The 17,155-nt window shown below is 44.0% G+C and overlaps 1 protein-coding gene across 1 annotated transcript in view; it reads right to left on the reverse strand.

Moving 5' to 3' along the window:
- KCMF1 (potassium channel modulatory factor 1) overlaps positions 1–9,914 on the reverse strand; it is a 68,762-nt gene extending 58,848 nt beyond the window's left edge. The window contains exon 1 of the mRNA XM_058550811.1: positions 9,619–9,914. Coding sequence (XP_058406794.1) covers positions 9,619–9,634 — 16 coding nt within the window. The 5' untranslated portion in view covers positions 9,635–9,914. The remainder of the gene's footprint in view (positions 1–9,618) is intronic.
- Between the last annotated feature and the right edge of the window lie 7,241 nt (positions 9,915–17,155).

A 17,155-nucleotide genomic window follows, 5' to 3' on the forward strand; every position in this document is an offset into this window, starting at 1 on the left:
ACACTTTGAGAACCACTAGATGAGAGCACCCAAAAACTATAGTACTAGCATTTTTATACTATTAAAAAAAAAAAAAAAGAGCCACAAATTCCTGATGTTCCAGTGATCTGGCGGGAGAGGGACTGAAAAAGAATAAAACCATAAAACTGACTGCTCAGTGAAACTGCTGCTTCAGTAAAATAAAGACGGAAAAATACTAGGTCTTTAATTTTTAACAGACTATCTTCCAAACACTCTATTTTTACTTGCAAATCTAGTTTTAACTGGCAAAAACAATAAGCTAAACAGGTAAAAGAGAGAAATCACGAGTGGGTGGCTAACCTTGATAGTGGGCTAAGTATTAGCTCCATAATCAATTTCCTTAAAATTACTTTAAAGAAGAATCATAACCACGTGCTTTTCTATTGTTAGATGCTAAGAGCCTTTCCAAGATGGATGCTAAAGACCCAATCTCATTACAGTGAAATACACCTACAATAAATTACCAAGCCTAGGGTCGGCCCGGTGGCACAAGCGGTTAAGCGCGCGCGCTCCGCTGCGGCGGCCCGGGGGTCACCTGTTCGGATCCCAGGCACGCACCGACACACTGCTTGTCAGGCCATGCTGTGGCAGCGTCCCATATAAAGTGGAGGAAGATGGGCACGGATGTTAGCCCAGGGCCAGTCTTCCTCAGCAAAAAAAGAGGAGGATTGGCACTGGATGTTAGCTCAGGGCTGGTCTTCCTCACACACACAAAAAAAATTACCAAGCCTAGAGAGGTCACTTTCTTCAAAAAATGAAGTGTATCACCACCAGATAGAATCCATTACTATCCTCTGAATTCACCATAATAGAACTTGCAATGGACTAGTAACAATTTTTACACGTTCTACATTTGTCAATGCAGGAGACTTTAAAATAACCCCAAAACCCACACCTTGAAAATATTACTTACCCCTCCAACCTGAACAGCCCACAAAGGAATTAGAATTTATATACATTTGTAGCTACTTATAAAGTGGGTTTCTACTGTGATGGTTATATGTAGCTAAAGTAGGTTAAAAAAGAATTTTAAGATGAAAATTAAGGCAAAATCTAGGTTCTTAGGAGAGAAATTCAAGAAGTAAAAATACAGAATGTTAATAATGGACCATTAAGTAGATGACAATACTGCACCAAAATGTGCCTACCGAAGGAGACAGCATATGATCGAAAGACGGATTAGCAGACTTCCAATGTACAAGTCTAAAGATGTTTCTCAGCTAAGATCAAGTATTCTTGATGAAAATTCAGCATCTGATTTAAAATGTGCTAAGTGTAAAATATACAGTAGATTTTTACAACTTTGTAAGAAAAAAAGAAAGCAAAAATATCTCTAACAATTTTTATGTTGATTACATGTTGAAATTTTATTTGAGATCTATTGGGTTAAAGTACTACATTATCAAAATTAATTTCACCTCCTTAGTTTTGTTACCCGGCTACCAGAGAATTTAAAAATTACATGCGGCTTGCATTAGATTTCTATTGGACAATGATGTTCTACCCCAATTCTGCAAGTAGATTTGCTATCTTCTGTTCCTTTCAGTGATTTCTATAAAGCTTGTAGAAAATGATATGGAGCAATGAATGAACATGAAGATATGCAGTGTGTTTGACATGGAGTGAAGATCCTTGATCCTGGCCTAATATAGAACACCACAGGCCAGGTGCTCATCCACTGTCACTTGCGGTTCTACTCACCATTTTTCCCAGGGAAGGGAAGATTAGTTCCACCTTTGCGACCACTACGTATATCCATATCTATAACTATACAAACACACTGCACTGTTTACATTAATATCAAATTGCAATTAACTGTATCAGAATCCCTAGCAATATTAATAAGACTGAACATAAGATCTCTCATTATAAAAACTATCTGGTTCCCAACACCCAATCACCCCCAGCTCCCAGCACGTATTTCATTCTTACAAAAAAGGGACACATTTGTAACAACTCCTTTATATAATCCCTGCCCATTTTACTTCAATGTACTTAACTCCTAATTTAGAAAGCCTCTTATTTGCTTACACTGCCAAACCTCTACAACCGTAGAGGACACCAAAGGAGAATACTGGTTGAGGAGGAACAAGAGAAGGAAGTAGGTTCTAGTTATCCCAACAGTTGCTAGATAACTACTGGGACCTCACAAAAAACTAGACTGAATACAAAAATTAAATGTTTAATCCCTTGAGCTCTTTTCTCTCTAAGCATCAAGATACCTACACACCTACGAGGAATAACTTATTTGAACATACTTGAACATATGCAGATGTGTGTTGAGACTTTCATAGTCTAAAGACAATACTGTTAAGGAAAGAAACGTACTGCTGGGCAGAATTAGAAGTAATTGTGAAAGTTAAATGAAAATAAGCTTAAAAAAAAGAGGAAGGTGCAAATATTGCCAAAACATTAACATACTTAAATGATTTAATTACCCCGTCATAAAATATAAACTTCAAGGACTAATTCCAGCACACTGGAAAATACCACAGCCTATGCAACAGGAAAGCATTTAGTTCCCAAACATCAGTTTTGAAAACCCACTGATTATTATCATCCTGTAGCAAGGGTCAACAACTTGTGTCAAGCTCTGGAGATGACTCTGAGTGGTACTTGAGTAGGTAGTCTATAAATTTTCACCAAATGAATGACTGAACAAACCAGAAAACTCACACACACAGTGCAATTAATATGCAGAACCTATGACCAGTTAATCTGAAACCAGAGCTAGAAGTAGAATAAAACAGTACCCCGAGTTTAGTCCCAGGCCATTCCCCCAGGAGTCAGCTCCCCTAAGTTATTTTTACTCTATGTAGTTTATTCATCCCCTCTTACTTTTATTTAAGTTCCAAGTCCTCTTTCCCACAATCTCCCTCCCTCTTAACCAGAAGTCCCCAGATGAAAACAGAGGAGAGCATTTTCCAGTCTCACCATTTTTTAGACAAGTATTGACATCTCTAACAATCAAATGTTCACTGGGCCTCCCAAAGGCCAGACACTATGCTAGTTGGTAGGGTACAAAGGTAAGTGTAACACTATACCTATCCCTTCGGTAGCTTGTGGGGGAAGCAGACAAGTAAATAATGACAACATAAAAAGGGCCTGGAGAAGAAGGCAGAAGTGCCTCTGGAGGGACCCTTAACTTTGCTGGGCGGGGGGGAGAGGGTGACAGTTTTAAAGGAACAATAAAAAAAAAAAGTCAAAACCAAAAAATAAATTATAGTCAAATATACTTGTGACTGTTCTGATAGTCAACTCATCAAGTTAGCACTCTAAAGTGACTCTCCTAACGAAAATCCTCTTACTACAGAAAAAGTTCAAGTTCATGACAGTGGCACTGAATACTAGTAAGAGGAAAAAAAAAAAACCCACACAATTCAGCAGAAGATAATATATGAACCTAATTAGCCATGACGTCAAGAGGCTTCACCCACTTATTGTCTGTCCCTCCTAGCTGAAGGTGACTTGACTGACCCACTCTTGTGATTTCAGTTGGTTTTTTCTAGCAGCAGTGATGGATTTGCAGGGATCTATCCATACTTTCTCCTTGATACTCCTCGTGGCCATTGGCACAGTCTGCTGGACTGCTGGTTGGCACTGTGGCCATGGAAGAGAAAAACTGACCATATACATGAACTGGATGGACCCACACTCTGCTTTGTTACTATTCAGAAAGACAACAACTAAAAACAGGATTAATAAACACTGTGGGTGGCCAGAGAGAGAGGTAGTAGGGATGGCACCCTGGAAGGTGCCTAACAAGGCAATTCATCTCTTGCTAGTTTCACAGGACACTGAGTTTTTACCTCCTGGTACCAAGCTCCTAGAACACTTCATCAGGCAGGAGAGTTGGAGTTCTGTTTCTGACTCCCTGAGGCTACAAATCATTTCCAAGCTTCACGCCCACCTTGCCTAACTTTCTTCTGCCAACATTCTCCTGGCCTCTTGTCCTTCCCATCCCAAGAACACTCTCTCTTTTCTTGACCACTCACTTCCTTCCCATGAAATCTAGATAACATGTTCCCTTGAGAAACTGTCTACCTCATCCCATATCTCCAACATGAATCAGGACACGGCTAATATGTAAAACTTACTACATTTAAAAAATGCTTGATCTGTATACCTCTTAAGGGCTCTTTTATCAATTTTAAGGAATAACTTCAGAGACTGAAAAAACTATACCTTATCATTTTAAGGAAATAAAAAACATCATGGCTCCTAGCACAACACTAAAATTAACACAAAATTAATCTTTTATAAACAAAGATTTTAATTATGAACAGCATGCTTTTAACTTTTATGAATATAAGTGCAGGAAATGTTTCCTTTGAGTCCATATTCATAAAAGTGGCCCCACAGCAATATTTATAATGTAATAAAAAACACTATTTCTAGGATGATCCAATACCTTAACCTTCACTAGAAATAACTTTTGGAACCTCCATTGTAAAAAAAAACAACAACAACAACAAAAAACCAAAACCTCAGCAAATGTATGTGGTAGATGTTATAAAGCTGATGTTTTGAAAATTAAGTTATGACTCATAAGTGCATGGATTTCTTTTTTTAAATGTTTCAAGCCGAATATGAATGGATTTGTTTGGGTATTTCTTATCAGAAGTTTCATAAGTTTCTACTGTGAAAAAGTTTTCAACCTTCAAACAAGATTGCTGCTAATACATCTTAAAATTCTAAGACTAAAAGGAATTTCTTCCAAATTAAATTTCCAGCTTAAAACGAGAGGAAAGTTATATTTTATTACATTTTAACTTCAACACAGGGCCGGCCCTGTGGCTTAGCGGTTAGGCGCGCGCACTCCGCTGCTGGTGGCCCGGGTTTGGATCCCCGGCGCGCACCGACGGACCGCTTCTCCGGCCATGCTGAGGCCGCGTCCCACATACAGCAACTAGAAGGATGTGCAGCAGTGACACACAACTATCTACTGGGGCTTTGGGGGGGAATAAATTAAAAAAAAAATTATAACTTAGACACAAACATCAAAATATGGGAAAAATGGGCTTTAAAATCAGCTTTGTATGAAATCATGAAATCAAAGACCCCAGGAATTAAAATATTTACATTCTTATCTATCCTTAATTGAAAGTCAAGGTAAATATAATCCACAATTTATTGAAATTGAAAAAGTCTTAAGTAAGAATGTCATAATCTTTTAATATATCATAGTTAAAGTAAAATAAATTGTCCAACACGATGGTAAAGATCTTTTCAGTGGGAGTCAATTTACTTTGCTATAGGAGGGCAAAAGTCACCACATTAAAATCACATGCATATTACCAATCCTGGCTTTGCAGTTCTCAAATCCTGAAAACAAAATTATTGCAATTCACCCTGGGAATTCACGCACCCTGCATTTGTGTTTTTAGTGTCAGAGAGCATTTTTACAGAACAGAAAATTTAAATCTACTAAAAAAAGTGGTACAATTTCAAAAAATGGTACAACTTTCAAAAATGAGATTAATGGCCTACTTACTCTTGTACTTTACATTTTGAAAATAAACAGTATCAGATGCTTCTGAGAATAACATGACAATATGATCACCTGTCCATTTATTCACTATCATTTTTACATATGAAAGTCTTCTAAAAGCTAGGGGAAATACAAATCAGGTAAACATAAGGACTCTATTTGAAATCTCAAACAATTTTATCCAAAATCAAGAGTAGCCCACAAAAAAGTTAAGAAGGCACTCAAGAAAAAAGTGTTAGAAATCACACAAGATTCCCTCTCTGAAACTGGGTAAAATTAGTAAGAAAAAAGTTGGTAATTATTTTGTCATCAATTTGTTTCTCCCTTCCTTATAGCATGTCGCACACTGTGCTGTAGAAGCTACACGTAGAAACATGCATCTTCTCCACCAGATTTAATGTGAGGAGCTGTGTCTCATTCATTCATCCCCACAGTCCTTGGTTTCTAGCAGAATGTCTTATACATAGCAGCGAATGAAAAAAGGTTGACTGATTTAAAGCAATAAATGTATTCCTAACTCCAGGTAATCAGTTAGGCTCCAACTCACATAAGAACATTCATAATCTCATTTTAGCTAATAAACACTGAGTAATTTGATATATTTTTTTTAATTTGCAAAGCTATTAAATGGATTTTAAGCTCTGAATAACATACTTATATTTTAAATGTATTTAAAAGAAATTATGTAGTGAAACATTAAAAAATACTCTTACAAATAAAATAGAAAATGACTGGTTTCACTGTCTATAACATGGAACTAGGTGGTGCTGGTATGGTGAATATAGAGTGACTGGGCGATAAATAAAAATGTTTGTTAACATGACAAGAACATTACAAAGTGAATTAAAAGAAGCCCTAGAATTCTAGCTGGAAATTCATAATGGGCAAGCAAGAGAATTAATTAATGTAAAGTACTGCCATGTCCACTTAGTCAGGGTCTGGGAAGGTGGGAGTTTCCCATCCTTGAGAAACAATTACTTCTATCCCAATCTATATGGTGGTGCTGTGTAAACTGAGCTAGAGAACTGGTTTAGTCCATGGACTCACTCCCTATTACCCAAGGGGAACCAGGGAATGAATATCAAGCAGAGTGGGCTTCTGGGCTCCCAACAATTCCAGTTCCATCAACTCTCTAACGCTCTACTTTAGAGCAGAAGTGTGCAAATTACAGCCCACAGGCCAAACTGGGCCAAACACCTCCTGTGTTTGTACAGCCTGCAAGCTAAGAATGGTTTTTACATTTCTAAATAGTAAAATGAAGAATCATATTTCATGACACAGGAAAATTATATGAAATTCAAATGTCAGCGTCCATTAATAAAGTTTTAACTGGAACACTGCCCTGCTCATTCATCTACACATTTTCTATAGCTGCTTTTGCACTACGATGGCAGAGCTGACAGAGACCTTACAGCTCACCAAACCTACTATCTTTATTACCTGGACTTTTTCAGATAAAGTATGCTGACCCCCGGGCTACAGCATTTCTCTATGCTCCTGGTTGCACCTCCCTTCTCAGAGGTAGTCCACGGCTTCACAGGGCAGAGACTCTAAGCTTGACACATGTCCATCTTGGAGCTGTGTTGTCCAAAGTTATATCATTACATACAACATAGTGCAACTCATCAGGGTGGGCACAAAGACAAAGTAACAAATTACATGCATACAGACAGCACTGAAAAGGAAGCACAATTCAAATACAACATTATAGGTAGCACAGTTCAGATCTTTTAACCAGACTACATCCAATTCTGGGTCCCACTACAGAAAGAAAACAAGAACCACATCGATTTGCAGGTAGAGAGATGATTAAAAGAGCACAAAATCATATCACTAAGGAAACGGGTTTAGTTGGCCCAAAGAAGAGAAAGGTGAGAAAAGAGCTGTAATAGTGAGGATGTCAAATTCTACATCTGTTGATACGTTAAATTCCTACTGACAAAAATAATGGCAGCCTGAACTAATATACCACAAAACATACATCTAATGAAATAAATGTGATTCTTGAGACTGCCATTCCTGCCTCAGGCCATGACCTAGGCCCTTAAAAGATAATCACTTGTCAAATACTGTACTATAAATCTTCAAAGGCTAGATTATCGGAATGTTCCTTTTTCAGATACATCTGGCATTATGTAAGTTACCAGAAAAGGTGTGCTATTAATGTGCTGAGGTTCAGTAATATTCAAGTAACTAAGAGGTAATGGAAGTTTCACAACCACATGCCTTTCTACGGGACCAAATAGGGGAAAATGGGCTTAAATTACAGAATTTGTGTCACATTCAAGAATGTTGGCACTGCGCGATTTTAATTATTCTAAAACATTACTGAGGTTAAAAGAATCTTCCCAGGACACCATTCATTTAGAATACTCAGTCTGAAAACTATCTGGATGTTTTCTCGAAGCATGAAGAACAGGTCTCAAACACCCTTCTCCCATTGCTATGATTCTGTAATTTTACTTCTCCCAGTTCTTATGAGTAAGAGAGCCTGCAGCCATTGCTCACTTTCATTTTGTCTTGAAGGTGGTCAATGTGCACACAACTACAGTCTAAGATAAACTTTAATATCCCAAATTAAAATTTGATTGTAACTAACTACAATTTCTTTTAAATTATAGAGATAGAAAAAATGGGAAAATAGGCACAGCTTCCAAACATTTCTATGAACCTAAGTACTTTATTATCTCAAAATGTCCAACACTTGTACACAATAAGTAAAGAAAATACAGTATATTTTCTACTAGTTTTGTGACTTTTAAAATACAGAATCCTTGAACACAAAATGTTCTTTGAGTCAATCTCAACATTGCAATTAGTAATGCAAATTCTGAAACTTGCTCTAAATATGATTTTAATCTATCTGAGTTTTTCAACCTCGAAATGCTAAGGTCTGTATTTCCCTAAGAATACCCTTCCAACGGTGTGAAGCACACACTAATCTGACTCACTAAACTTCCTTCACTCCTACATCACCTATACAGGATTTTAAAATCAGGAGTGCACAATACTTTCAAGCCACTTCTACAATCTTGCATTAACCTTACCAGGATAAACTTTTCGCCAAGTCTCTTAATACTTTTTATTTAAGGACCTGTGGTAGTGAAACAAAGAAAACACAACCCCCCTCCCCCTTTTCTAAACCATATGGCAGTAAATTGAAGTTAACTTATGTTTTTTACCAGCTCAATGCCTATACATGGGTCCTACACATTTTTCTCTTTGTGTCCTGGGACTGGGCTAGAGCTGTCTGCTTATTCACAACTGTACCCCAACAATGTTTTACAGCAAAATAAAGTCCAAAACGCCCCCTGATCATTAACAGACCTCACCACGGTCAATTACCAAAACCCGGTGTAGGCAGGCAGTGCACGCAGGGCGAGGGGCCCGCGGCCGGCCGGCCGGCAGCGAGTCCCGCTCCGACCGGGTGACCGAGCAGGGAGTTTGCTCGCCGCGGCCGGGCCGGATCCGCCCCGGGAACTTGGTTACCCGAGCCCAGGGACGCGCCGAGGCCTAGCCGCGAGGCCGGGGCGGGCTCTGGCGGCGGGGGCTTCCCGTGCCCGGCCGCAGAGCCTTCCCGTCGCCCCGCGGTCGCCCGCAGGCAGGGGCACTAGCCGTCGTCTCCCGGCGACCGGACGCGCCCGCCGGGTCCCGGGCCGGCTGCTCTGTCTCCTGCCGCCGTCTGCGGCCCCGCTCGGCGGCCGCGCCGGGCCCTTCCGGGGCGGTGGGAGCGCTAGGCCGCGCCGGGGCCCGCGGCTCCGGGGCCGGCGGGGCGGGCCACGGCGGCCGGTATCGGTCCCGAGGGCCGAGCTCCCGCCGGTAACGGGCCCCGCCGCCTCCCCTCCCCCTCCCCATGACAGTGCAAACCCTCCGGCCGGCCCGGCCGCCCCGCCTCCGGCACCAGGCCCAGCTCAGGGCCGCGGCCGTGGCGGCGGCGGCGCCGCGGCTCTCCGCCCTCGCTCGCTCGATCTCGGGCCCGGCGCCTCGGGCCGGGCTCGGGCTCGGCCGCAGTCTCCGCCGCTTCCCGGCCGCCCTCCGCGGCGCCTGGCCCGGGCGGGGTAGGCCGAGGCCCGGGCGGTGGGGGTGGGGGCGGGGGCTCCTCTCACCTTCATGTCGGGACATCCTAGTTCAGACGGTGGCGGCGCGGCCCCTCCCGGGCTCCGGCTGCAGTGTCCCCCGCGGGGTCCCGGCGCTGCCCGCGCCGGCCGGCCGACTCCCACTCGACTCCCGGGCTCGGCCGCGGGGGCGGGGTGGGCAGGGGAGCGCTCCCGCGGCGGCGGCGGCGGCGGCGAGGCGGCGCGGGGCGGGAATGGGGCCGGGCCTGGCCGGGGCTGAGCTCCTCCAGGAGGCGGGTCCGACGCCGCGGCTCCGCCGGCGCCCGCCGTGACTCGGTCACTCTCCGGCCCGCCGGCTCCCGGCTGCGGCGCCGCGCTCCGCAAATCCCGCTCCTCCCCTCCCCCGGCCCACCCCCCGCCCCTCTCCTCCGGCTCCCGGCCGCCGCCGCCTCCTCCTCCTCTTCCTCCTCCGCCGCCTCCTTCCGCCGCCCGCACGCCGGCCCCGCCTCTCGCTGCCCGCGCCGGGCCCAGCCGCCCGGAGGCCCCGCGGCCGGCAGGCGCGGCGGGGACGGCGGGGCGGCGGCGGCGGCGGCGGCTCGGGGCGCGGCGCTTGCCCGCGCTCGCCGGCAGGCCGCGGTCGGGTGCCCGAGCCCGGGCTCGGCCTGGCCGCCGCCGCCGCCGCGCAGCGCGCAGGGAGGAAGAGGAAATGCCCGGCCGCCCGCGCCCGCTGCTCTCCCGTACGGCCGGCCCGCGTGGCCTGAGGGGCGCCCGCCTGCCCGGCCGCCCCCCGCCCCCCTTCCCGTCTGGGGCCTGCCGGGTCCGAGCTGTCGGCGTTCCCGCCGCTGGGGCTGGGCTGACCGCGGGCGGCGGGTGCTTCTTGGCGGCGAGCTGCGACCCCGAGGGGCTCCCGCCCTCGGGCGCATGGCCGCCGGGCCCGCCTGGGGCAGCGAGCTGCGGCCCCCGACCCCGAGGAGAGGCCGCAGACCGCCTGGGACATGTGTTTGTGTTTCTGTCGAAGCCAGCAGCCCTGAAGGGAAAGGCGGGTGGCCTCCGATGGTCGCCGGGTGCTGCCCGGCCGGGTGACTCGCGGTCGGGAGAGGGCGTGGGCGCGGGAGGGAAGCCGGGAGGCGGCCGGGCTTGGCTGCTGTGCTCGGGAACCATCTGCTTTGAAGACTCCGCTCCGGCCAGCCCGGGTGTCCGGCGGGACCCGCTCAAAGTTTGTTCCAGCAGCTTGGCTCACCCTGAATGCACTGCTTTGGAGACTGTTGGGGTGTGTGTACGTGTGTGTGTGTGTTCCTTTTTTTCCTGCTCGTGAACTTCTTTTCCGTTTGTATCTACTTTTTACATTTTTACCCTCTTCCTCGTTAACTTTGTTTTCAGGCATTATTAATTCAACAAATATTTATACTGCCCCTTACCACGGGTCAGTTGGTAGCGCGGTTTGGTGGAAATAGATCGCGCTTTGGAATCGAGACAAAGCTGCCGTAGGATCATGGTTCTGATATCCTGTGTGTAACCTTGGACAAGTTATTTAACTTTGCTGAGCCTCTGTTTCTTTGTCTTGGTTTTGGGTGTTATTTTAATTTACTCTTTTATATTTGAAATTGTTCTCTATTTTTTCTGTTTTGCGTAAAGTACAACTGTGTCCCTAGGCCAAGTCTACCGAAATTGGATTCCCAAGGGCTGCTTGCTCTTAATCCTGTGCACCATGACTTCACCTCCCTGTGCCTTTAAAGATGCCTTCTCCATCTTTAAAATGAGCATAATTACGGATGATAATAACATTATTAATAATGACAGTACTAACAGGTAGCCGTTTGGAGGCTTAAGTGCAAAGATGTATATGAAATATCTAGCACAGGACACCGTGAAAACAGTTTGTTACCATATTTCGTGAAATCTGATTTTAAGACACTTCCTAATTTCAACGATATTCAAAAGCTCATCTTAAAGTCGAGGAAATAGGTATTGGGTCACTTAGATCTACCCAAAGGCTATATTTGCTAGTAACTAGTTTTAAACTCGATGTCAGCCAAACTAAGGTTTAAACAAACTGGGATTTAAATGAGGACTTTGTCACCAGGAGTATTTCCATTGCATGCGTGGAGCTTTTGCCTAAATTCAGCCCAGCACAGCTGTTGAAGAAAGAGGTCCATCCAGGCCCTAGTTGGGGTTCGATGAAGTAGAGAGAACAGGGCTTCCAACAAGGCTGGCTAACATTTACTGAATGCGCACCTATGCTAGCGCCTTTCTCAGCATTCTCAAGTATTGGTGTGTGTGATCCTGGGTACCAAACACTTAAGAGCCTTGATTTCTTGGGCTGTAAAAGTGAAGACAACACCCCACAGTCTTGTGATGAGTAAATGATGTGTGTAAATACATTAAATTATAGAGATTAAGTCATTATCAATAATATAGTCAGATAAAATGCTGGAGCAGGTAGGAGAGCTAAGAATACTGAACTCCAAGAATAAGAATGATTATAGAAGTTTAGTTTGTTTTAGTTTGAAGAGTTGTTAGCTAATCCTGTTAAGGAGAGCAAACATAACTCTAAATCTCAAGGGACTATCAGATCTTTGACAATTATTTCATTGTTTTCAGTCAGGCAAACGTAAGAAAATGAAGAAAGTGACTAAAAATATTTTTTTTCCTGTTTGAGTAAGAGCAGGAATATTATGGTTATTTGGGGTTTTCGTGACTGGAGGAAGCATTTCCTCAATTCAGTTAGAGGTTAGGCCCTTCAGTTTAAAACAACCTTCCGCTTGCTGTCCTGCCATATGAGAGATTTCGTTTCCAAAAAAAGGATTAAATTAACCGCTCATAGCAAGTTGTCTACACGGTGATTTCTCTTCTCCAGAAGTGTTTCCTCCAGTCCCTTCTCCCTGCACTTCTTTGAGCTGTCTTTTCCGTCTTCTTGCCTCACCAACCCATCTTCCATACTGTGGCCCAATTATGTTCCTTAAAGCAAGCTAATTTGTGTCAACACTAGTGAATTTTTTTTTTTCGTGAGGAAGATCAGCCCTGAACTAACATCTGATGCCAATCCTCCTCTTTTGGCCGAGGAAGACTGGCCATGGGCTAACATCCGTGCCCATCTTCCTCTACTTTATATGCGACGCTGCCACAGCACGGCTTGACCAGCGGCGCGTCGGAGCGCGCCTGGGATCTGAACCTGAGAACCCTCAGAAGCAGAGCTCGAGCACTTAACCGCTATGCCACGGGGCTGGCCCCTAGTGAAATCTGAATAAGGTCTGTAGTCTAGTTAACTATTGTATGTCAGTTTCCTGGCTTTGATATTTTTCTATAGTTTTGTAAAATGTTACCATTGGAGGGAGCTGGGAGAAATGTACATGGGCCCTCTCTGCAACTTCCTATGAGCGTATAATGATTTCAAAGTGAAAAACTATGAGGACAGAAATCAGATCAATAGTTGCCTGCAGCTGAGGGAGTGGGGGATGGGGATTGACTACAGAGAACTTTTTGAGGTGATGAGAATATTCTATGTCTTGATTGTGTTACTGTTGACTGTATACCTAAAATGGTAAATTTTACTTCTATGTAAATTATACGTCAATAAACTTGACTTAAAAGTAGAAAAGCAAGCTCTTCTCACCCCAGCCTCCTCTGATCTAGAGGGTGAAATTTAACTTCTCATATAAGGCCCAACAATCTTTTCCAACATAATGGCATTTCCTTCCTCTGCCCGGGTACCCTGTGCTTACTTGTACTATATTGATTCCCACCTCTGGGCCTTTGCACATGCTCTTCCCTTTGTTTAGAGGGAGCACAGGAAATTCAAGCCCAAATTCAAATTCCCTGTACTCTGTTAAGCCTTCCTTGCCTCCCTTAGGCACACTAGTAACTTCCTCCTCTGTGCTCACTTATGCTGTGCTGTAATTTTTAATGAGTTTTCATCTCTTCTCTCAGCTCTTCCTCCAGGGCAGGCAACTACATGATTCATTTCTATCTCTGGGATCTAATAGTGTTGAATGAGTGAATGAATGAATGATTTAAAGCTGAAAGAAAGCTTAAAGTAATCATTCTCAAAATGTAGTCCAGGGTCCTCAAGACCCTTTCAGAAGTGAGGTGCTTGGGTTTTCTCATGTATTTCAAACAGCACATCTCAATAGATTGAATGTAGAGGCAGATAAGAGAATCCAGCTGTCTTCAATTAAGCCAAGCGTTAAAGGTATTTGCAAAAATGTAAAACAATGTTGCACTTCCAAATGATTTTTTGTTTTTAAAAATATTTATCCCTAAAAAATATTTGTTACTAGGAAATGGGTTTATTTTAAAAGATTTTCTTAGTTTTAATTTCTAATATAAAAAATATCAGAGGCCAGCCCCAGTGGCCTAGTGGTTCAAGTTCAGCGTGCTCTGCTTCAGTGGCCCGGCGTCAGTTCCCAGGCGTGGACCTACACTATCCGCTACTCATCTGTCAGTGGCCATGCTGTAGTGGCAGCTCACATACAAAAAGAGGAAGATTAGCAACGGATGGTAGCTCAGGGCAAATCTTCCTCAGCAAAATATATATATATATATCTCAATAGATATTATACATTTAAAAAAAGTTCTTCAATAATTTTTAAGAGTGTAAAGGGATTCTGAGACCAAAAAGTTTGAGAAGCTCTGCCTTGGAAACTGTTACAACCCCCTCATTGTTCAAATGAGAAATGATAAGGAGGCTGACATTTAAGTGCTCAGGTACGCGTTGAAGGCCCTGTTATAAGCGCTTTACTTGTGGGTGCTGATATATCTTCATTTTACTCATAAGGCAAGTGAGGCACAGAGAAGTTAATTGACTTGGCCACATACCTAGTCACTGGTAGAGCCAGGATTTGAGCCCCCCGTGTGTTTCGGGGGCCCTGCTGCTAACCACTTTACAAGGCTTTACGATGCCTTGATTTTTTCAAATTTAACCACATGCATCTGCAATTCAACCACCCACTCCCCTCTCATGACCATACCCGGGGCTTTAATATATGACTAACTATTTTCTCGTAACTTCCAATTTTTCCAGTTTTCTTACTCTACCACTAAATCTGTTTTACTTCTTCAGGACCCCAATCCCTTCATCTTTCCACTTAGCCTTTTTTGTTTCTCTTAACCCCATTCTCTGCCTGACCCAATGCATGCCCTATGGTCAACTCAAACTGTTCTCATTCATTCTCTTCAACTCTTTAAACCCCTTATTCTCAAGCTGCACCAGCTTGCGAAACTCCCAATTGTGAATCAATTGCATGACTCAGTTTCTCCCCACCTATATCTGCTTGGGGTACAGAACACAGAGTGTAAAAATGATGGAAATGTACAAAATCTAGTGGATCCAACTGTAATTGGACCTCAGTACCATTGAGCAGTCCTTGTCTTTGATCAGCACCCTCTACCGTTCTCAAGTTATTATAAACCCTCACCACTTGGCTTCAACTGCTTACTCATCCACATCCCCAATAGATAACCTCACCTTCTAATTCACAGAGGGAGTCGAGTTCAAAAAGCAAGAACTTCTTCCTCTTCCCACTGTGAGCCTCCAAAGGAATCTGTACGTGTGTCTCCTGCTGCCTCATGCCACTCCCATCCCAGAAGAACTGAGATGTCCCTTTCAGTCCTGTCTCTGCTTATGGTCCCACTTCATCCAATCTTGGATCATACTCCTTCAGTCACCCACTTAACGTCTGTACTTCTAACCACTCAGCCTCTACTCATTCATTTCCCTTGGCTGAAAAACACTCCTTCAGCTGTACACTCCCTCTGGTACTGCCCTATTGTTTCTTTCTCTTTCAAGCTTCTTGAAAGAAGTGTCCCTCCTGTGTCTGTGCTCTTCCTGTATCCCCTATTGGGGGACTCCCCTATGGGGGAGTCACCATCAACCTAGTCAGTCACCCAAGATGAAACCCACCAGTCATCTTAGGATTCCCTCCCATTCACCTCCATGGCCAGTCAGTCACCAATGGATTTTACCCATTAGACAAGGATCAGGTTCACCCCTTTCTCCATTCCCGTAGCCACCAAACCATCCCAGGCTGCTACCATCCTGCTTGAGTGATCTTGGCTCCTCACCACCAATCATACCCCCTTCCACTGTCCTTTCTACTGCTCCCAGTTAGCTCTTTTCTTTTTTGACTAAATTTTTAAAACCATAAAAGTAACATGCTCCTTGGAGAAATTTTGGAAAATACAGAAAAGCATAAAGAAAAAAATAAAAATCACTTACAATCTTACCACCCAGAGATAAACATTGTTATATATTGATGTGTTTCCTTTCTAGAGCTATTGTTCAGAGTCACAAACTGGATCGGATTATTCTCCTGCTTAAAGCCCTTCGATGGCTCACCTTCAACGCTCCACTCATATTCCTGCCAAGGTTTAAAGTGCTTGTGGGGTCTGCCTCTCTTGACTCCTTCAGCTTGTCTTCTGCCACCTACCATGCGGCCAGTATTAGACGGGCTGCCCTGGCTGCAGTGTGGTCTCCTTTCTTTCCTGCCTCAGGGCCTTTGCATTTGCTTCTCTGGAACGTCTGTGCCTGATTCTTCATATGACAAGCTTAACTCAAGGTCATGTCCTTGGAGAAAACTTTCCAGACCACTCTATCTAATATAAGGCCCTCCCCCCCACTGATTGTTTTTAAAAATCCTGTTTATTTTTTAAATATTTATTCCCATGAATTGTTACAGTCATTCCAAAACAGGATCTCAAGAGCCATAGACTTTTGCCCATTCTCTGACATAGCAATCCCACTTCAACTCATTGAATCTCTTTATTTTTTTATTTTATTTTATTTATTTATTTATTTTCCCCCCAAAGCCCCAGTAGATAGTTGTCTGTCATAGCTGCACATCCTTCTAGTTGCTGTATGTGGGATGCGGCCTCAGCATGGCTGGAGAAGCGGTGCATTGGCGCGCCTGGGATCCGAACCCGGGCCGTCAGCAGCGGAGTGCGCTCACTTAACCGATAAGCCATGGGGCCGGCCCCATTGAGTCTGTTTAAATCAGGATTGATACATGCTAAGATTTTAGATACAAGGATGTTTATCACAATGTTCTTTTTAATATTTAAAATTGAAGACAACCTAAATAAATTATGGTTTATCCAAACCCAAAACAGCTAGAAATATATTTGTGGTATGTCTTCAGTAAAAAAGCCAGTTTCTTTTTTTTTTAATTTTTATTTATTTTATTTTTTTTCCCCCAAAGCCCCAGTAGATAGTTGTATGTCATATTTGCACATCCTTCTAGTTTCTGTATGTGGGACGCGGCCTCATCGTGGCCGGAGAAGCGGTGCGTCGGTGCACGCTGGGGATCCGAACCCGGGCCGCCAGCAGTGGAGCGCGCGCACTTAACCGCTAAGCAACAGGGCCGGCCCAAAAAAGCAGGTTTCAAACATAGTCTGATCCTTTTCTAAATGATGTATATACAGCATGATGCCTTTTTTTTTTTTTTTTTTTGGTGAGGAAGATCAGCCCTGAGCTAACATCCGATAACAATCGTCTTCTTTTTTGCTGAGAAAGATTGGCCCTGGGCTAACATCTGTGCCTATCTTCCTCTATTTTATATGGGACGCCACAGCATGGCTTGACAAGCGGTGGGTC

This window comes from Diceros bicornis, chromosome 12 (assembly GCF_020826845.1).
Source record: "Diceros bicornis minor isolate mBicDic1 chromosome 12, mDicBic1.mat.cur, whole genome shotgun sequence".
NCBI classification, from domain to species: Eukaryota; Metazoa; Chordata; class Mammalia; order Perissodactyla; family Rhinocerotidae; genus Diceros; species Diceros bicornis.